Raw genomic sequence first — 21,541 nt, 5'->3', positions numbered from 1 at the left:
TGCCGGTGCCTGTGCCGGGCAGGGCGAGGCCGATACGCGGGCCCGGCCGCGGTCTCGGCTCTCCTCGGCTGCGGCTCTTCCGGCGCCGGTCGCCGTGCGGAGAGCCGGGACAGCCAAAGGGTCCTTCCCTTAGCCCCGGGGGTTCCCTCGGCGCCCGCCCTGCCGTGAGCCGCTCGGCGGAGGGGCGGCGGTGGGTCCCCAGCGCGCCGGTGCCGTTGGCCCCCGGTGCCTCTGCCCGCGGGCCCCGTCGGGCTTTGCACAGCCAAAAATTAAAATGTGTGATGATGGTCTCCCAGGTAAGCGACTTCCATGTGTCTTGCTCTACAATGTCCTCGAATTTTGTTGTTACAGTCGTTTATTAGAGTGTAAAATAAAAAAGAAAAAAACAAACAGGAAAACTGAACCTTATACATTAAGTGGTCAACCCTCAACAGTTGGAAGGCATTCGACATAATTTCATAGAGGACTAGTGGTTGAAAGGAACTAGTGCTTGACAGAAGTCCATTACCACCATGATTTAGTACAGTCAATGTTTACAGTGGCACATTTTTCCCACCTGTAATAAAAGGGGTAAGTACTGGCAAGCATCTTAAATACCAGCTTTCATCATTGGTGGCAAGTGTACTGTACCCATGCTAGGAAGCCATACGAGATAATTTTCTTTTTTAAAGATTTATGCTCCACATAAATTATGGTTTTAATTCAAAAGCCAAGAACTTGGTGACTCAGGATAGTTAAAGTAAGTAGTTCATGCTTTGGCTTTAATAGCATTATTTTTTTGCCATTTGTAGCAGTGGAGTCCATTATACCATTTTATGTCTTAGCCTTTTTGTCATTCTGTTCCCTGCTTCTCCCTAGGTTTGGAGCTTAGTAATACTAGAGCTACTGCTCAGTGTGATTTATTCCACTTTGCACCTGAACTCTAGCTGTGATGGGTCATATGCAACTCCTTAGCCTCAAGTAAATGCTTTGTTAAAAGCAAAAACTGTCTTAAGTTGTGGTTTTAACTTGAGAGTCTCTAAACATGTTACATGTCCCTTCACTACTGTAAAAAAAAAAAAAGGCAATTACATTGCTATTTTAAAGTTTAATTTGCATATTTAACAGTGTGCTGTACATAGCTGGTTTCGGTTTTTCAATTTTGGTTCCTGTTCTCATGAAATTGCAGAAAGAATTAGGGGCTATTGGGAGAAGTTAATGTACCCATCTTTTTGCATTGAGATGAGAGATGTATAGTAATGCCATGAAATTTAAGGATTAGTTGTGTAGGATTTGTTGAACGTACAGCCTGTACTTCACCCATTGCCCCAAAAAGTTACTTTTTTGCTTTGAGTCTTTGAGAAGATCTGAGGGAATGGCTGAAGGTCTTGGAGCAGCTTATGTAGCAGGTCACAAGGTATGGGGCTGAACTCCAAATAAGGATGATGCATTATTAAAGAGGTCTGCAAAATGGTGAACTGAATGGAGAGGCTGTGGTTTTTGACCTTGTTAGTGTAAGAACTAGTGGGCCATCAGTTTAGGTCTTTGGATCAAAGTTCATATCAGGCAAAAGTGTGACACGAATCCAGAGCAGATCAACAATATTTTTAGTCAGAAATCACCAAATTCTAGGAATCTGCATGCATTGAAAGAGGAGTGAAGCTGCTTGGAAGAGAGCAGTCTGGTGGGGTTTGCTAAACAGACAAACCACTTGTGGCCCATGAAATCTCTGACTAAAAGAATACTTTAGAGGCCAAAGAATTTCAGAATAGGGGTGTTCTGTAGGCTTGTACTATTTTTATTGTTACCTGCACATCAGCTTAGAGCCAATGCTGGCTGCAGAATAATGGGCTTGGCTACAAGGATGCTTTTGTTTTCCCTAAGTGTATATAATTAAATCTATTTAATAAATGAACTGTGGCTACCACTGATGTAACTAATACATTGTGAACAGTAGTCCTGTAAGCATATGCTTTCAGGTGCTTAGAACTTGGTGAGGAGAACCAGTCTTCTTGCAGTTTTTACACAGTGACATTAAAATGGGTGAAGGTGGGGTTTCTTGCCTTCAGAACTTTTTTCCTTACCTGTGAAAAATGTGTGGGTTGATGTCTCCAGGAACATGTACTACCACTGGTCATAGAATGATGAATACTTGCCCTGGTGCAAGATTCTCTCTGGCTTGCTCCTTCCTGTAAAAAAGGTGCCTCTCATGGTAGTTGATAATGACATTCTTGCAACAATCAAAACTTATTCCAGCAAATAGATAAGAAACAATAAAGGTTCTGAAATGAATTATGTATCCCTTTGTTTTGGGATGACTTAGAAGGACAAGATTAGAAATTGTTTCTGCAAACTCAGAAGAAAACCCCTTTTTCTCTCAGTTCAGATTTGGAAAACCTTGTGCACAGCCGTTATTTGCAAGGTCTTTTTACTGTGAAGACGCAAGACCTTGTTTTTTCTAGTGGAGGTATTTTGTTCGGTTTTTCCTTGTCAGGATGATGTGGGGACTTTCCACTTTGATACGTACTGCTGTGTTTGTCTGTGTGAAGCCACTGCGTAAACCTAATGCATTGGACTCTGGGTTTTGTTTTTTTTTTCCTATACACCTTCTGTTATTTTTATAAATAACAAAATATAAAATAAAAATATTTTATAAAAATAGCAAACTATATGTCTAGCTCAGGCTTTGGTTGTAAACAGTAACTGCTATTTTAATTCTAGTGCTACCTTTGATAAAGTGTTTTATATGAAGGTGTATGCATTTTACCACCTAAATTTACATCCATTTTTTTAATAATGAAGAAATTAAATACTTCATATATCCAGCCAGTTTATCACTCCGTGTTTGGTTTTTGTTATAGACGATTGGCGTATTGGGGAGAAATGCCTTGCTCCTTGTTTTGAAAATGGAAAACTTCATGAAGGAACAATAACTTCTCTTGAAAAGGACAAGAATGGAAAATCATTTGCTGTTGTATCATTCTTGGAGTCTGAAGAAAGGAAAGTACTAATAACAAAACTTTGTAAAGTCAAAGACAGTAGAGGACCCTGGAAAAGCTTAATATTTGATGAGGGTGATCAGGAAAAGCCTTATTTTCCTGACAGAAATCTTCAATCTCCTGCGGTTGCATTTAAATTGTCTGACAATGGCGATTTTATCCCATATACAATTAACAGATACCTGCGTGATTATCAAAGGGAAGGAACCCAGTTTTTGTATAGACACTATGCTAATAAAAGAGGATGTATTCTTGGAGATGATATGGGCCTTGGAAAGACAATACAGGTATTATTTTTGTTTGTTACAGTGGGAGAATATAATTTTTTCTGGGATCTGTAAATATTTTTTTAGAAAGCATTGTATTTATGACACCCCTCTGCTGTTGGAGAGATGGATGAAGCAGGACATGATGTCCAGGACAGCACTCAGATCCAGGAGCCTGTTGCTGATTTAAGACTTACTCCTTACAGGCCATAAAACTGGGATGTGGCTCCTTTTAATATAAGCACGAGTAATTACAATAGTTAAAATGCTAGTGTGTTGAATTTACTTTGAGGGTTGCTACCTGCCCATCATGAAAGCAATTTGCTGTGGAGTGTACCGTGTACACTAAAAGAACTTGAGGCTCTTATCTGACTTGTGCTTTTAAAATACCTTCCTCCCTTTTTTCCTGAAAACAAATAGTTTCACTGTTCTGGGAATGCAAAAGAGCCAACCCTTTTACTCCTGTCTCTGGAAATAGTGCTTTGGTATATCATGCAACTTGTATCACTTTTTTGGAAGTGCAGCTTGATTGATGAGAGGACAAAGCGTAACTGGATTTTTTCCTTACACTTTGAATCTGTGTAACCTAAATTGCTTACTTTTTGCTTACCTTTTTTGCTTACTTTTTTTACTCATTTTACTGTAACTAAGGTGTTTTTATGTGTCAAAATTCTCTATGGTCTACCTGATATAAAGTTAGCAGCTTGAGTTCTGTGGGGGATAGTCTGTCCCATTCTCTTTTCTATTTCTCCATGTGTCCAATGCAAGCTCATTCCTTCATGGGCAGTTATTGGTACCTATTGCCCTTCCATTTAGGAGAATGTTTACAGATACCTTTCAGTGCAAAAAAGCGTTGTCTTGTGCCAAACTTAATAGGACAGAGTAAACTAAAGTGTCAAAACTCTGCATAGAGAATTTAGAGGTGTATCATGGATTGGTATATACAGTTGATGATGATCTGTTAACAGATGCTTATTAAAACTAAACTGCATTCGTTTTAAGCATGGCCATGTTTCTTGTCCATGGTAGTTGAAGAACTGAGTAGTTATGGAAGACTGTTTTTACTCAGAACTGCAAGTAATCTGATTTCGCATAGTAAGAAATATCTCTTTATGTCTATCTATCTATCTATCTATCTATCTATCTATCTATCTATCTGTGAAAGATAATAGCAAACTTATTTAGTTTACTAAATTAAGTTGTACAGGGACAGGAACTAAACTTAGTTGTCTTGATTGCATTTTGCATTTTTGAATCTTAGAGCTGATTCTCTAGGCACATTTATCACACAGTGACAGTATGTTCCTATGAGGAATTCACGTCTGATGCCTATTTCTTTCAATCTGTGTCAGGTTTTCAGAAGGTAGAGATTTAAAAGAATATCTTATGTGAAGAATATCATATGTTAAGAATAACAAGAAGGGATTCTATATGTACATAAGTCAGAAGAGAAAGGTTGAGGAGACTTATCTGAGGCAGCGAGCAGTGTCTGACCAGTCTAGTGACCTTAAATGATGTAATGATGATAATGGTCAATATGGGAAGATGGACAGATGTCTCTGCTTCTGTCGGGCCTTTGATATGGTTCCACATGACATCCATACCTCCGAACTGGAGATGGGTGGATTTGATGGATGGAGAGTGCAGTGGATAAGGAGTTGGCTGTCTGGCTGGATGCAGCCAGAGAGCTGTGGTCAAGGCCTTGGTGTTGAGGTGGAGACTGGTGATGAGTGATGTCTCTCAGGCTCTGTTTTGGGACCACTGCTCTGCAATGTTTGCCTCAATGACACAGGCAGTGGGGTCCAGTGCACTCTCAGCGAGTTTGCAAATGACACAAATCTGAGCAGTGCAGTTGACTCAACAGAAGGATGGGAATGCCATCCAAAGGGACCTGGACAAGCTTGAGAATTCAGCCCATGAGAACCTTATGAAATTCAACAAGTCCAAGTGCATGATGCTGCATCTGGGCTGGGGCATTCCCAGACATGAACACAAACTGGGAGAAGTTGCAGAGAGCAGCCCTGAGAAGAGGGACTTGGGGATTCTTGTGGATGAAGAGCTGGACATGAGCCAGCAGTGTATGGTTGCAGCAGGTCAAGAGAGGTGATTCTGCCCCTCTGCTCCACTCTTCTGAGACCCCACTTGGAACAGTGCATCCAGCTCTGGGGTCCCCGGCACAGGAGGGATGTAGACCTGTGACAGTAGGTACAGGGGAAGCCACGAGCTATTCTGAGAGGTTGCACACCTCTCCTATGAAGACAGGTGGAGAGATACGGGGCAGTTCAGCCTGGAGAAGAGAAGACTCTGGGGATGTCATTGCAGCCTTCCAGTAACCTTTGTGTTTAAGGCCAGGTTGGATGAAGGCCTGAGCAATCTGGTCTAGTGAATGGCGTTCTTGCCCATTGCAGGGATTGGAACTAGGTGATCTTTAAGGTTCCTTCCAGCCCTTATTATTTTGTGATTCTGTGATCTTGTGTATTTTTTATAAAACACAGTGTTTATGTTCAAGTTGAGTATGGGAAAGGCAGTTCAGTGGATATGAAGTAAAGTGGTAGAATTTGCTTGTTTAGAGAAGTTTAGTACATATGAAAAAATAAATTTAAACTTCATTGAATAACTGATAGAGTCTTAGAAAAAAACTTGTCTTATGCTTGTCATTTGGCTGAAGCTTACTGTTTCTGAATTAGATGATGATTCATGGGATAAAGACTTCACTAGAAATCCTTCAAATTTTAATGTTCTTTGTAGTTCTGGACTGATTTTTGCTTTAAGTGGCCTGACCACATGGTTCTTTTATATCAAGCTGAAGTTTAAGTGAAGGCAAATAGAATAATGTTGTTTCTCAGTGTGATTAAAATAAGCTAGTTTGCTATCAAGGCATTTTAGTTGCTTCTTACTTTATCTGGAAGAGCCAAAGATTTCTGATAATGAGCTGCTGTTTCACTGCCTTAGCTACTCTTAGAAATTTGTGATGCAAATTCTTCCGAGAGTGGAGAATGTGGAAAAGACATGAAGATTTATCATTCAGTTGAATTTGATTATAATTCTCATAGGATTAAAAAAATAAATAGTAAAAGTCATTAGTTAAACAACATGTTCAAATTGGCAGTTCATTTCAATCTCAGTTCATGAGATATTATTTATTATAATGTTCAGGTTACTTTTATTCTTACATGTCTTTCTTTCACTCTGTGGCCATGCATATGATGGATTTCTACTCTCTTCTCTCTATCTAACTACTCTTTCCAGGCAGGTGTCTTTTCTGCGCTCTCCTCTCCTGACATGCTCTTTCTCCCCATCATTAGAGGGAGAGAGTTGTTTTTTTTGGAAATCAACAGTTGGTAGCTTTACCTCTGTCCTGCTATAAGCAGATGTGTAGCAGCTGCAAAAGGAAGCGGCTGGAGCTGTGGCTGCTCTGAATAAAAGGGACCTGTTGAGTTTTCATAAGAAGGGCAGCTCTCTGATGATGCATCTGGTCCTTGCTAGTGTTTAGTTCACGGATACCATTTATTCCAAATGGATTTTGGATTTGCATGTTCTGGCCAGATCTTTCTCTGCCTTCTTCCTGTTTTGGATTATGATAGGAGCAGTTTGGAATAGCCTGTGCTGGGATGTTTGTCCTTGTTGTGGTGTATTGTAATAAATATGCTCTCATAATCACCTTGAGTGGTTTGAGGCAGATGGGAGAATATAGCCCAACAGAAAAAAAATATTTTGATCTTACCAACAGGACTTTGAAGGAATGGAACATACAGAAAATTACATATTAGTAAAAAAACAGACCTCTAGGATAGGCCTCTTCTTCCTTCCGCAGAAATAACCTTGAGAGGATAGTTAGAGGATATCTGTTCCTTCTGTTTTCTCATCTGAAATTTAAGTATCCTGAAAAGGAGGAGAGTTGCAAGACAAGCCTCATCTCTGTTTTTTCCTGGCTCGTTCATACTCTGTCTCTTGTGTATTTTTGTGACTTTTCCAAATAAAGAATAAAATAGTGAGATAGAGCAATTAATTGCTCTTACCATTACTTCAAGGAATTCTTTAGAATCCATGGGAGGGAGAGGTACCATTTTAAAATCAGCTTTATTTAAGACCAACCGACACCCCCTGTCTGCACCCCACACCAAAATGGTGAAAAAAAAAATCTCCCCACACCAAACCAAACCACCTTCTGAAGTCCTGTCCAGGGTTCTGTCCTAAGTGTTTATTTTTTGTGGAATTCATTCAATTTCTTACTGTACATAGTCACTGAGAATTGTTTTCTTTCTCAAGGTCATTTCATTTTTGGCTGCAGTGTTGCACAAAAAGGGAACACATGAGGATATTGAAAATAATATGCCGGAATTTTTACTGAGGACAATGAAAAAGAGCTCAGATTGCAACCCCAAGAAGGTACAACTTTTAGTGATACTAGCTTAAGGACTTTGATGAAAGGCAGTCCTTAGATTTTTTTGTTTGGTTGATTGGTTGTTCTAGGAGTTTATGTACATTAATTTTTAAAGTTAAAATTAATTTAAAATTAAAATACAGTTGCTGAAGGACATCCTGTAGGATTTCATGCCTTTCCTAGTAGTGTTTGGGAAGTCTTCAGTTTTCTAGACAAAAACAACTCTAGTTGTTTTTGTCTAATCTGTTGCTACTGTTCATCTGCGCTATCAGAAAACATTTGGAGGGATCTGGATTAGACTTGTGGCTAGAGTAAAAGCCCATGTCAGTGAGTAGAAAATTAGTGTTGGGTGATATTTTTAAATTAAAAAAAGCATGTATATCTGTAATAACAGCATATTTAATTATGAGAAATCCATATATTGGGAAAACGTATTTCTAATTGCCTTGTGGTATCCTGTATATTCTTGATTGGCTATCATAATGTCAGAAATAAGTCTGCCTGATAATCTAGGTAGTCGAATACAGTGACAGCAAATAAAATATACTTGTAGAAGTTTTGTGTGAATAAGATAAATATGAAGATCATTTTAATTTTACCCATTACAGAAACCACGTGATTTCTGTTTTTCATTGTTATTTTTATTTTGCTGGAATAGGTACAAAATTTGACTGGTGTGATGGGTCATATGACTGTAGCTTTGTGCATAATGGATACATGCTCCTCAGGAAATACAGGCTGAGGGGAAGGGGTAAAGTGATAGCAGTTCATGTGCAAAGAAACAGGAATGCTTCTTACTAAGAATAAGAGGAGAATGTCACTTTGAGGGCATTTAGTGTTGAGACAGGACACAGAGAGTTGTAGACTCCATCCACCCTTATGGGGTTTTGAAGGCCACAATTGGGAAAACCTGGGTCTGAAGTAAGTGTTGCCCTTGCTTTGACTGTAAAGTTGTACTGAAAATGTCCCAAGGTCACTTCCTACTTCACTGATTTTATTATCGTGTCATATTAAATAAATTGTAAAAGCTATCCTAATTTGTTTAACCCTTTTCAGGACTATCTGTTTTCAAATCACATGGTGACTAGACTTGTGGATTTGAGGAAGCTGCTTACCCTCTTCATCCTTTTATTTTCTCCATTTTTAAAACATTTTATGGTATACAGATGCTATAACAAAGCAAAGTGATAGCATTTCACATCTTACTGCAGTTGTTAGAGTATAATTTGAGTAAGTAGTGCTTTTTAGTATTTCATTTTAGTATTACAGTATTTTTCTGCTGTATGATATACATACTCAGAGTAAACTGATTACTTTTGAATTTATATTAACTTTAGATATTTTCCATACATCCTTTGAAATTACAGAATTAACAGTCAAACTGCTCAGAGCAGTAAAACAGTCAAGATCTTGACTTCTGTTATTAAGAAATTTCTATGTTGTAGTTTTTCAAATGATACTATAATATTGAAAATATACTATATTTTCAAGTGATACTATAATATTATTTATTGTCAGACTTTCCTCATAGTGGCCCCTCTTTCAGTGCTGTACAACTGGAAGGATGAATTAGACACATGGGGATACTTTAAGGTCTCTGTCTTACATGGCAGTAAAAAGGACGATGACATGAGTCGCATCAAGCAAGGTAAATGTGAAGTTGCTCTTACAACATATGAGATACTTCGCCTGTATTTGGATGAATTTAACAGGTAATGGTTTTAATGTGTTTTTGTACACACTGAATTTTAACTGTCTAATTATGTGTTGTTCTTTCAAAGGACTTTTTTCTGTATAATAGATTTATTGTTAAATCCATCGACTCACTGTGTTTCAGAGAAGAATCCCTGAACTATTGAATTTTTCCTGTGCTACTGAATTTAACCTGTACAATTCTGGTGGGTTGACCTTGGCTGGACCCCAGGTTTCCACCAAGGCACTCTCAGTCCCCTTCTCAGCTGGACAGGGAAGAGAAATTAAGATAAACAGCTCTTTAGTTGAGATGAGGCAGTTTACTAAAGCAGAAACAGAAATTTAGACATGCACACACAAAGAGGGGGGGAAAAAAAAGTAGATTTTTCTGCTTCCCATCACCTAGCAGTGCTGAGCCACTTCCTGGGAAGCAGGGCTTCAGCACTGGAAAGCAAACATTGTGAATATCAAGTGCCCCATTCCTCCTCCTTTCCCTAGCATTTATATCTGAGCTGATACCATATAGGATGAGTTATCCCTTTGGTCAGTTTGGGTCAGCTGGCCAAGTTTTGTCCCCTCCCAGGATTTTATGCATTCCCAATTTACTGTGGGGGGAATGTTGAGAGACAGCACTGATACTCTGCCAGCACTGCTCAGCAGTAGCCAAAGCACTGGTATGTTAACAGCACCTTTCCAGCTACCCATGGACCTATGAAAGCTGCTGTGGGAAAATTAATCCATCTCAGCCAGACTCAATACAACTATCTCTGTAATGGTACACTTGGTAGCAGTAAGTGTTCAAATAGTTCCCATAAAACCAGTCTTTGCTGGTAACACAATTATGAAATGTTCTCTGAAAGACACAGGAGCTGCCTGCCTGAAAGCTGATGACAGCTGAAAGATACATATCAGGTATTTCTGTCTTTTAGTGCAGTGTAAGGAGAACAATCACCTGTAATTTTTAGCAAAAGCTCAAAAAAGTATTTTCCTTATTTGCTCTTTTCACTAGCTTGATGAATTTATTGACCCCTAAAAGCTTTAAGATTTAAACCCACACATTTCTCATCCAATCCTAGAGGTCCTTTTCCTTTATGTTGTCATGGAAGTAGGGTACAAGTTGTGTCAATGGCTGGTGGTAGCAGCCTGCCCTCAGCAGCTAATCTTAAGTGGATTTGCAGATCTTGGCATTTCAGGTGTTGGGAAGGGTCCAGGCCCCAGAGAGTACTGTAGTTGTGTGGAGATCCATCATCAAAACAATCAGATCTTCATTTCTGTGCTCAGGTCTGAAGTACAGAGAGCAGAGAAATACAGATAAGAGAGTAAAGTAGTTTTGTTATCAGACCCCTAACTATTTGTGTTCCTTCTGAGGAAATCTTCGTGCTTGATCACAGAATAGAGTGTGGTCAGGACATACATAGGTGCATGTGTGGAGCAGATCTGATGTGTGACATGAGCAAGTACATTTCTTCAGAATGCAGGTTCATCAAACTCTTTCTGTGGAGGATGTGATTGGTTGGGCCTATGATTTCAACACCAGAAGACATTTTGTGTCTTGCTTCACTACAGTGATGAATTGTCCTCAAAAGCTGCTCTTAAATAATTAGCTATCTGGAATAAGAATACATATGCTCAGTTATGCATGTAAATCAGTATGAGAGATTTAAATGGAAGGAGCTGGCTTATGTTCATAACATCTAACATCTGTTAGACTTTTCTGAAACTACAATTTTTAGCATACTTTGGGACTGTTAGAACTTGAATACGAATGGATGTATTTAGTGGGTAGCACAAATGCCGCAAGATCAGCCTTCATTAGTGAGCTAAATGCAGCTTGCTCAGGAGATAGGCTTTCTACTAAACATCTCTAAACATGTCTGTTGCAACTTTTTGCAGCATATTAAACTGAATATGGTTGGGTTCTGACATATTCATATATAAAGAGTGAATTCATAAAGTTGGTAAATCTCTTCCTAGGGACTTGAAGATTTTTTATTATTATTATGGTATATAGGTCATTCTACCCCTAGGTTTTATTCTTGAACTTCTTTTGGTCACTGCTTATAGTGATGTTCCTTCTTGTCCCAGTCCCAAAATATTAAAATTCTTCTGCTATTATATAGATATTCTTGAGTGATACTTCCTTGTAGAAAACCATGGAGACTGAAATGTTTTCAGTTCACTGGCATTGGATAATTTTTTGTTGAGAAGATGAAGCATACCTATGTTGAGCATATTTCAGTAGTTTACCTTCAGAGACTTATTTATTTTTTGTAATCCTAATTATGAATGGAGTCAATTTTAGTGAGATGCGCTAGATTCATTGGTCCACAGACTGAAAGCTGCTTTCTTCACAGAAAGCATTTGATGCAGGTAATAGTAGCTCATTTATTTGGCAATGTAGTTTAGCCTTTATGTTCAACTATGCTAATTGAATTTACTAAACAAACAATATAAAGAAATATATAAATATAAACAATAAATATAAATGTATGTATAAATAAATATAAACAATATAAAGAAATTGAGTGGTATAATACAAAAAAAACAGGGAAATCAAAAAGTAATAGTGTGTTATAATACAATCACAGCTATTTGTGTGGCTTACTTTGCTTTTTTATGTATGCATATGGCATGATGGGACAAGTAATGTCAATTAATGAAATCTTTTTTTGATCTGCAGTATAGAGTGGTCTGCTGTGATAGTGGATGAAGCACACAGAATCAAGAATCCAAAGGCTCAAATAACTCAAACCATGAAGTCACTAAAATGCAGTGTTCGCATAGGTCTTACTGGAACCATTCTTCAAAACAATATGAAGGAACTTTGGTGTGTTATGGACTGGTAAATAAAATATTTTCTTTTGTGGTTAAACACCTCTGTTGTTAACTGTGCAGTGGGGTAGGCAAGACTGGATGATTGTGTTATAAAAATACAACAACAAAATACAACCCCCAACCTCGAAATACCTGCTTTTATATTGAGAATATAACTGTGGTTTTTTTAACACATCTGGGAAGGTAAGCTCGTGGTATTTGAGTTGCTTAATACATTTGGAGTTCATCCCATCTGGTTTCTTTGGGGAATTTGGGAAGTAGTTAAAGTTATTTTTCCTCCACCTCCAGTATTACCTTTTTTTTTTTTCCCCTAAGGACACTTTTTTTCTTCTGTCCTTTGCCCAGTAGATAGGGAATCATTATGCAGCCTTGACCAACATAGTGCATTTGCTCTGTCGAGTATGTGCAGGTCATTCTGACCTACTTGAGAGGATGAAAGTAATAATATTTTGCTTTTTTTCCAAAATGTACAAGTGCGTATATTTGAAAAGTAACAGTCTTGTCCAGAAAAAACTTTTAATGCTCAAGGAGAGATGCAACAATTTGTAGATACAAATCTAAATCTCCTGAGAATGCTTTGCAGAGGAAGAACAAAGCAAACATACTTCAAATATAAGGATATACAGAACAGAAATAGCAGGAAGAAAATTTTAAGCTTAGTGTTGCATCTGGTTCATTAAAACTGTGCTAATGTTGTTAGTAAATTATTCCAATGTGTAATGCTACCAACAGTTACTAAATTCTTTTTACTATTAGGCTTCTCCAGATTTTATTTAGTTAACTGTAATATCTGCGTATTCTGATTTCATAAAACCGGAAAAAATTGAAAGCACAAGCTTCGCTTCCAATTTAGGCTCCTCAACACTAGCGGCCTTGTAGTTTAGAGATTCTGTATACTTGTGATTTCTGTTGTTCTGCTAAGCTTTTGTTTTTCTTGGGATTGTAACCCTTTTCCTAAGGGATATGTCTTAGCATTTGAGTATCACAGAAAACAAATGAAAAATGACATGTCTTGAAATAGTATATGTTGCTATTTGTACTTAAAATTTTTGTAGTTTCTCTAGTGACTGCTACTTTAAGATTTCTTGCTGTTAGCCAGAAAAAAAAACAAACTTATGGTATGCTTTAAATCAGTGTATCAATCCCCCATCCCCTTTTGTTTTTCAATAGGGCTGTACCAGGACTTTTAGGTAGCAGAGTACATTTCAAGAAGAAATTTTCTGATCCAGTGGAGCACGGCCAGAGGCACACTGCAACTAAAAGAGAGCTAGCAACAGGTCGTAAGGCCATGGTGAAGCTAGCAAGAAAAATGTCTGGCTGGTTTTTGAGACGTACCAAAGCGCTTATCAGTGATCAGTTGCCAAAAAAGGAAGACAGAGTAAGAGTTCCTTCACATTTCAAATATGATGCTAATGAACATATCTCTTCTTTTTTGTTGTTGTATTTTCTCTCTTGCATCATGTCTGTGGTTTATGGTTTTCTCTTCATCTTATTAACTTGAGAAGAATTCATAGCCCTGGAAAAGTACTACTTCAGCACTTGAAGCAGTGTGCTTTGTTCACATAATTACTATGATTGCACATTGAAATGGAGTTAATCGAGCATGAAAACGCTTGGCTAATCTGACTAGTGGTTTACATATCTGTTTTAGGTATGTTTTTGTCCTTATTTGTGCAAGCCCAAAGCAATGTAGGTAAATTTCTTGAAATTCTATGTAAAACTTCTGAATTTGCATTTTGACACTTTGTATATGGAACAGTATGCTATTAACTCCCTCATTTTTGATCCCAAAATGAAAGAAAAATCTCACACAGGCCGATTCTATGATAGGTTTGTAATCCTGTTCATCTGATGGAATTGTAAATATTATATGAAGTGATAATACTTCATTGATATAGCTAAGAGTTCTGCTAAATCTTCTGAGTAGACAAATACGTAAGCTGGCAGCTGTTTTTATTTTCAAAATTTGGTATTTTTTCTTCATCCTTTGTTTATAATAATGTCATGTAGGCTGTCTTCTGAAGGAAAGATTAACACAAACGTCAGTCGCTTTTCTGAATCTATCAGGTTTTATTCTGTTCATTATCTTGTTAATGTGAGTATATGTTCAAGTTACTGCTGTATTATTATAGCTCAGCATGGTGCTGCTGCTATGTGGATAGCATAGGTTAAGGAATGATCTTGGGATTTCTGTCTCCTGCTGCTTAAGACTAAAGATGTCATGGAGATGCCACCCATGGTCTTTAAGAGGAGAGGTCAGAGTTTTGGCCATAGCACTGTGTAGATCCTTGCATTCTCATTGTTTATTCTGTTTGTCCCACTTGCGGTAGTGCCCTGCAGCAGTTAATGCCTGAAAAGGGGAAAAAAAAGGCCAAATTAAGCACCTTGAAAAACAGAGAAATTTGTAATAAACATTGTGCATTTACTTCTCTCACTTTTCCTTTCTCCTCCTATTCCTTCACAAAAGCCATATTTAAGGTGAGGGTTTTGAGCAAAATAACATCAGGTTCTTGTAGAATGATATTCTTTGTAGAATTTTGGGGTGGTATAAAATAAGTGTGCATACGTTTTGGCTACAGTGTCATGCTCTCTTGGTGTCAAAATCCACATTTTTTTTCTCTTGTTGGTAGAATAATTTCCTGTAACTATTTGAGCAAGTGTAGTATTTATTTCTACTTTATTTTCAGTGATCTGTGATTTGTGTTTTTTGATGCAGTGCTTTTTTACTTTCATTATATGCTGCACATGATAGTGTTTCTTGTGTTTTCTCTTTGGCAGATGGTATTTTGTTCCTTAACTGAATTCCAGAAAGCCGTGTACCAGGCTGTGCTAGAGACAGATGATGTAACCTTGGTGTTAAGAGCAGGAGAGCCCTGCAGCTGCAATAGTGGCCGGAAAAGGAAGAACTGTTGTTACAAAGTAAGAACTTGTCACTCTTTGGATTTTAGAGTATAGTCTTCTGAATTTCTTGAGAGATTCTCTGCTGATGAAGAGCTGATTGAAATGTTTGCTTAGTTGTAACTCATCTGTTTGGGAAGACCCATCTGGAAACATGGGGAGCTGCATCACCAGCATGATTGAGTTAGGCACTTTGGGGATACTGCAGAGCTACTTTGCATGCCCTGAGCAGGTGATTGTTGCCTATGCAGTAAATTCTGGATCTTTTGTATTATTAAATGCACTTGTGATTTTGTTGATATTGGCAGGGGTACTACATTGAGGTGTTCAGTATGAGTCAGGTATGCTGCTCCCAGGTGCTTCCCAGACAGCTTGTGCAGGAGCTGCAAATGGGAGGCACCCTGAACTCAGCAGGTTGCCAGGGCAGTTCTTTCTGTTCTAATTGCAGTTGTGGCTTCCTGTGCCATTAAGCATTCACTTTGCCTTGCTTCATGAGGGGAGAATTGTAACAGCAGTCACAAAGCACAAGCTGAACTTTGTCTATGAGTAACAGCTTTGCAGATTTCTTCAATCTTCTCTGGACTTCTTTAAAGCTTGGCTAGTATAGCTTTGAACTTGTTTTGCCTACCGCACTCAGTAGACTGAGATTAAGCACAGCTTTTAACATCTTAAACATTTAAAAGCATATGTCACATGCTTTTATGTCTTTGAACTGCTCTGATTCTTGAGTAGTGTTTTGGGTTTTTTTCCAAATGATGTAGCTTCTTCAGTCTCCTGCATCTTTCTTCATGAGCAATGCACTTATAATTTTTGTTTAATACTCCATGGATACTAGCCCTCTTTGTAGGCTTTTGTTTCTAGTGATGTTTTGTAGAAAACAGAAATGCCAGTGAACTTGATTCACAGAAGGGCAGTAGGCAGGCTTGCAGATAGTTGAGTGCTCTAACAGACTGTCTTACTCCAGAGTTAACTGTGAAATTTTAGAAAAGGAAAACAAATATTGATCAAGCCAGCCAACCATAACTAGGAACATAGCTGATGGTGTTGTTGCTGTTGCACTGTAGAATGTCTGAAGCTTGAATTACGCTATTTGGGGTGTTTCTAAAGCTTTATAGGCTTTTGCTAGAGAGAAAAGTAGTTAGCAGTTGAAAGGTAAGGAGTCATTCAAACTGTTCTTGCTTGATTTAATTATCTATAAAGTTACCATCTTCTTGTTTACTGAAGAATTCTTTGTTATCTCCATGTGGTGTTTGTAGAAGTTACTATCTGAAATGTCTAGGAAGCAATGAACATAGCTGTAGGGTCTCTTCTTATTGAGAAGACACTTCTGTTAATAGGGTCACAAAACTGCAGGAAAAACAAAACTTAGTTCATTTTTATCGCATGTATGGTATTCATCTCTTGGGGATCAGTTATAGTACTAAGAATTGTTAATGCATTAAACCTGGTAAGAATAGTATTTATTTGAGATTATTACTTATTTTCAGTAGTATTTGTTTGCATAAACTAGTTTTTTTTTTGTAGGTAAATGCACATGGTGAAACAATTAAATCATTGCGCTTCAGTTACCTAATGATCCTACAGAAGGTTGCAAATCATGCTGCACTGCTGCAGATGGACAGCACTAGCAAGCTGCAGGTTAGTTTCGGAAGTATCTGAAAAATGGACTTGTGGAAAATGAATGGGATGAAAATTCTTGAATAAAAATTGCTACTGGCCACCTTTTTAAGTCTTAACTAACTGCAATTAAGATATTTTGTGAAATTCATACTGAATGCACACCTTATAAAGATACTAAACAAAACAGCATGCTCATTTATTTGATTCATGTCTGAAGGTAAGGGTTATAAAACACTGAAGAGATTAGGAGGGAGAGTATTTTTTAATGATTTCTAATTCTAAATTTTTGTTACATTTATGAAGAGTGCCTATAAGAGGAATGTCTGTGCAAATAAATAATAGGTAATTAGAATAGTTATTTTTTTTCTCTAGTACTTTATATTAAGAGATGAGTTTGTTTAAATAATGAGAAATATATTTTAGAAGAAATTGCTCAATGAAAGATCAGCATCAGCTTATCTTGTTGCTATGGCAGGCAACAAGACCGACAAATGGCAATTTAAGAAATGCTTGTTTGTGAGCCTTAAGATCCAGTAATGAGGAAAGGGATTTAGGGATGTTACCACTTTCTCTTAGAATCTATCAATGAAGTGAAATGAGAATGTCCTAGCTAATTTTGCAAGTTTATTCTATTAAAGCAATTTTGCTTTTTCAGAAATATTATTTTTAGTGTCCTCTGCATTACACACAGCATATACCGAGACGTCTTCAGTGGGCTTTTTTTTGTGTATGATATATGTAGTTTTTGTTTTAATAACATTTGATATTTAAATTACCTTTGAAATAACAGAGTACCAGTATTTTGTGACTTACAGTCTTCTGTATCATCCATAATTAATAATTTTGCCAAAATCTTCTTGAGAAATTAATACTTCATAGTGTTTCTTACCTTGAGTATTGAAGACCCTTACATGGGTTATTCTTAGGTGAGAGATGTGAACTTTTCTTTCTCTCTGGAAAAGTGGATTTAAAGTGTGAAGTCATGTTTAAGTTCAGAGCTAGATTTAGCAGTTGAGCTTTATGTGGCTTTTGAACAGCTGAAGTGCGTTTCCTGCACAGTTTTTGTTGTGGAACAGTATGTGATTCCCCTACTGGCTTGTTACGCCAGAGGGTCAAGAGAAATGTTGATGCACAACTGTTGGGTAACGCAAACCTCAAGGTAACAGAATTTTTTGAAACTGACAATTCCGGCCACGAGAAGAAATTTTGAATAAGATCCATGATTTCAGATTAAGAATATCTTTTGTTTTTAAATGAAGCAAAGCAAAACACACAGGATATGTTTTATCCAGCAGTTTTGTAGTGAACTAAATTAAAAACCACATAACTGTGCTTGAGATAGTTTGGCAGATCATGTTTTGACCTGTTTAACTCCTTGCATGCCTTAATGCAGCTCTAATTTTTAACATCTGTTTAATCTTTCTGCTTTTCCTCCAGGAAGCACATATCAAACGAGTTTGCAGCCAGGTATTTTCCAGTTTTCCAGATTTTGTGCAGTTAAGCAAAGATGCAGCCTTTGAAACCATTTCAGATCCAAAATATAGTGGAAAAATGAAGGTAAACCTCTTTCTTGGAAGAAAAATAAATATTATTCATAGTAATAGATTTGGCCTATATTATATGGTTATAAGAAAATATGCACCTGATAGTTTTGGGCATTTTAATTATTCTGGTTTATGGTTGATCATACAACAGCAGGTATCTCCTGCTGTGGATCAGTATTTATATGGGCAAAGACTGGATAAGACTAATATGTGATGCTAAAATTTTCTTCATATGGTGCTAAAATTTTCTGAATGTAAAGTGATTTTAACTTTACATGTTTGATGGTGGACATGGAAATGACCCTTATGGTCAACTATTGTTTCATGAAACCATGGATTCCAGTGACAGTCGGCAATATTTGGCAAAGGAAAGGAAGCAAAACAAAATCACTATGAGCTTAATGGTTTGTGCACAACCTCAATTTTGTGTGTAGTTTCAATCTCTCGTCTCAATAGGCATATGTTAGATTTTGAAAAGATTCAAAGGATGATTCAGAGAAGGGCCACAGGGGTGATTAGAAACTGTGTATCAGAAGCAGCCAAGTAGGCTGGGGCCATCCAGACTGTAATGAATATCTTAGGATAAACATGAGAGCTAGACAATGAATAGAATGGAACTGGTGAAGATGTACTGAGTGCTTACTGACTTTTTGAACCCTTTGGACATTATGAAAATAATAGTAGTCATGCTAAAGATGACCAAAATAAATGTGTCTAGTATGAATCTGAAAAACTCCTCATCTCAGAATCTGTCTTTCTCTGGTTTCAGAGAGGAACAAATGATGACAAGATGACATACAGTGTAGATGATGATGATGTTTAATATAGATGAAAAGTATGTCTAATATAGATAATTAAAAAGAAAACCACACTAGTTTTAGTAGTACTCTGGAGCTGAGAGTACCTGGGGAGTTAGAAGTTATGCAGAATTTTGACTCTCTGTAAAACTGGATATTAATATTTTCTTCTTGGGACTGATGGCAGTGGGAGGACCATGTTGCTGTAGCAGGAATGGCTGTTACCACTTTACTTTATTTGTTACCATGTAAGCAACAACTTTCTTTACTGTTAATGCTATCATGTGAAATGCCTGCATATTAACTTTGTTATATACACTTAGTTGTTTTGAGAAGGTGAAATTAGTTGTTAAATTAGCTACGAGCAAATTTTTAATATATAGCTTTAAAAACCAAATCCATCATCTTCAGGAGTTGAAGAATTGCTTATGAAGCAATTCTGTTACTGATTATTTTACTATGACATTATTCACATTACTATTTTACATTTTTGTTATTATTCTATTATATTTAATTATTTTTATTTTTCCATTGCATTCTCCTGGAAAAGCTGGCAACCCGTGGCTTGGAGGTGTGCACCCTTTGCCAGAAACTGGTTGGGTAGCTGAGCCCAGAGAGTGATGATGGATGGTGCCACTTCCAGGTGACGTCCAGTCACCAGTGGTATCTCCCACAGTGGTGTCTCAGTGTTGAGGCCAGTCCTGTTTAATATCTTTACTGATAATCTGGATGAGGGCATCGAGTCTCTCAGTAGGTTGGTGCACATAAGATGGGTGGGATTGTTGGTCTGTTGTTGGTTAGGAAGGCTCTGCAGAGGGATCAGTGGGCCGAGACCACTGGTATGAGGTTCAACAAGACCAAATGATAGGTCCTGTGTTTGGCCACAACAGCCCCCTGCAGTACTGCAGGCTGGGCCAGAGTGGCTGGAAAGCTGCCAGGTGAGAAAGAACATGAGGGTGCTGGCTCATGTCCAACACTTGCCCAGGTGGCCAAGAAGGCCAGTGGCATCTTGGCTTGTATCAGAAATTTTGTGTCCAGCAGGATCAGGGAAGTGATTCTTCACCTGTGCTTGGCATTAGTGAGGCCACGGCTTGAGTGCTGTATCCAGTTCTGGGCCTCTCTGGGCCAGAAGGACACTAAGATGCTGCTGGAGTGTGTCCAGAGCAGGGCAAAGGAGCTGTTGAAGGGTCTGGAATGTCAGGTTTATGAGGAGCAGCTGAGAGAGCTGGGATTGTTTAGCTTGGAGAAAAGGTCTCCCCTGAGCCTCCTTATTACTCTATACAACTACCTGAAATGAGGTTGTGGTAAGATGCTGTCCTGATTCTGGCCAGAGTTAATTTTGTGCAATAGCTGTGAGGGGATGGTTCCTGAAGTGGTGCAGGTGTGGCCAAGGGGTTATTCTTGCACAGCTCAGAAAGCCAAAAGTGTCCTGAAATGCATCAAAGGAGGTGTGGCCAGCAGGGCAAGAGAGGTTATTTTCCTCCTCTGCTCCACTCTTGCAGTGTACTGTATCCATCTTTCTTAGCACAAACGGTATATGGACACTTGGAACAAGTCCAGAGAGGGGCCATGAAGATTGTTACGGGTAGAACACCTCTTCTATGAGGAAAGGCTGAGGGAGTTGAGGTTGCTGAGTCAGGAGAAAACAAGGCACTTGGGTAATCTTACTGCCACCTTTCACTGATGAAGGAAGTCTAAAGAAATCTGAAGGGGCACGTTTTACAGTGACAGGGCAAGGGATAACAGCTTCAAACTGACTAAGTTTAGATTGGATAATAGGAAGAAATTCTTCACTGTGAGGGTAGTGAGGCACTGAAGCAGGTTCCTTATAGAAGCTGTGGATGCCTCATCCCTGGAAGTGTTCAAGGCCAGTTAGGATGGGGCTTTGAATCTAGTAGGTGGCATCCCTGCCCATGCCCATGCCATGGTGGCATGGTTTGAAACTAAATTATCTTTAGCCCAAACTGTCGTATGATTCAGTGATCTTTGTGCCTGGAAGGAAGACAATGGGTTTTATAGCTATCATGGAAAATAAGCTGGGGTTTGGGTCTGTTAAGTTTAACTGGTTCATACCTTTGTGGTGTGGTGACTTGCTTTTTTGTTTTCTATTCTGAATTATAAAATGGAAGCTCTTTGTGATGATTTTGCATTTTATACTGTGAAAGCAAAATGACTCAGGAAGTATTAATTTAGAAAGTTGTCTTACCATAAGAATGTAATCAGAGAAGAGCTTGGTTCTAGAGCTTGGAAATAGGTTTATCAATTTTCAGTGTGTTTATTTGGAAATAACTGAGACAAATGATAATAAAATGTTTTTAATAACCTTGTAGCACTGTACTGCTTTGCATTTCCTGTTATGTAGATAAATTCAAGAAACTAATTGAAATTCTTCTGTAACTTACATCTGGTAGTGTAGACTGAATAAGTATTACTTTGTCTTTCAATTTAAAATTCAGTACAAACTACACAGAAATTTTGGTACAGGTGATTATTCTTTTGAGATAAGCATAGTTGCAAAGGAGTAGTT

General features: G+C 38.0%; 1 protein-coding gene across 5 annotated transcripts in view; it reads left to right on the top strand.

The window, feature by feature from the left end:
* The first annotated feature begins 19 nt into the window (after positions 1-19).
* Positions 20-21,541, top strand: part of ERCC6L2 (ERCC excision repair 6 like 2) — a 106,176-nt gene continuing 84,654 nt past the window's right edge. For all 5 annotated transcript variants that reach the window (XM_058826655.1, XM_058826654.1, XM_058826652.1 and 2 more), the window contains exons 1-9: positions 20-296; positions 2,841-3,265; positions 7,514-7,633; positions 9,147-9,340; positions 12,001-12,162; positions 13,326-13,533; positions 14,934-15,074; positions 16,578-16,691; positions 18,111-18,230. In XM_058826655.1, the coding sequence (XP_058682638.1) occupies positions 275-296; positions 2,841-3,265; positions 7,514-7,633; positions 9,147-9,340; positions 12,001-12,162; positions 13,326-13,533; positions 14,934-15,074; positions 16,578-16,691; positions 18,111-18,230 (1,506 nt within the window). In that variant the 5' untranslated portion in view covers positions 20-274. The remainder of the gene's footprint in view (positions 297-2,840; positions 3,266-7,513; positions 7,634-9,146; positions 9,341-12,000; positions 12,163-13,325; positions 13,534-14,933; positions 15,075-16,577; positions 16,692-18,110; positions 18,231-21,541) is intronic.

Source organism: Poecile atricapillus, chromosome Z (genome assembly GCF_030490865.1).
Source record: "Poecile atricapillus isolate bPoeAtr1 chromosome Z, bPoeAtr1.hap1, whole genome shotgun sequence".
NCBI lineage: Eukaryota > Metazoa > Chordata > Aves > Passeriformes > Paridae > Poecile > Poecile atricapillus.
The sequence above is the reverse complement of the archived record's forward strand: the minus strand, read 5'-3'. Positions and strand labels throughout refer to the sequence as shown.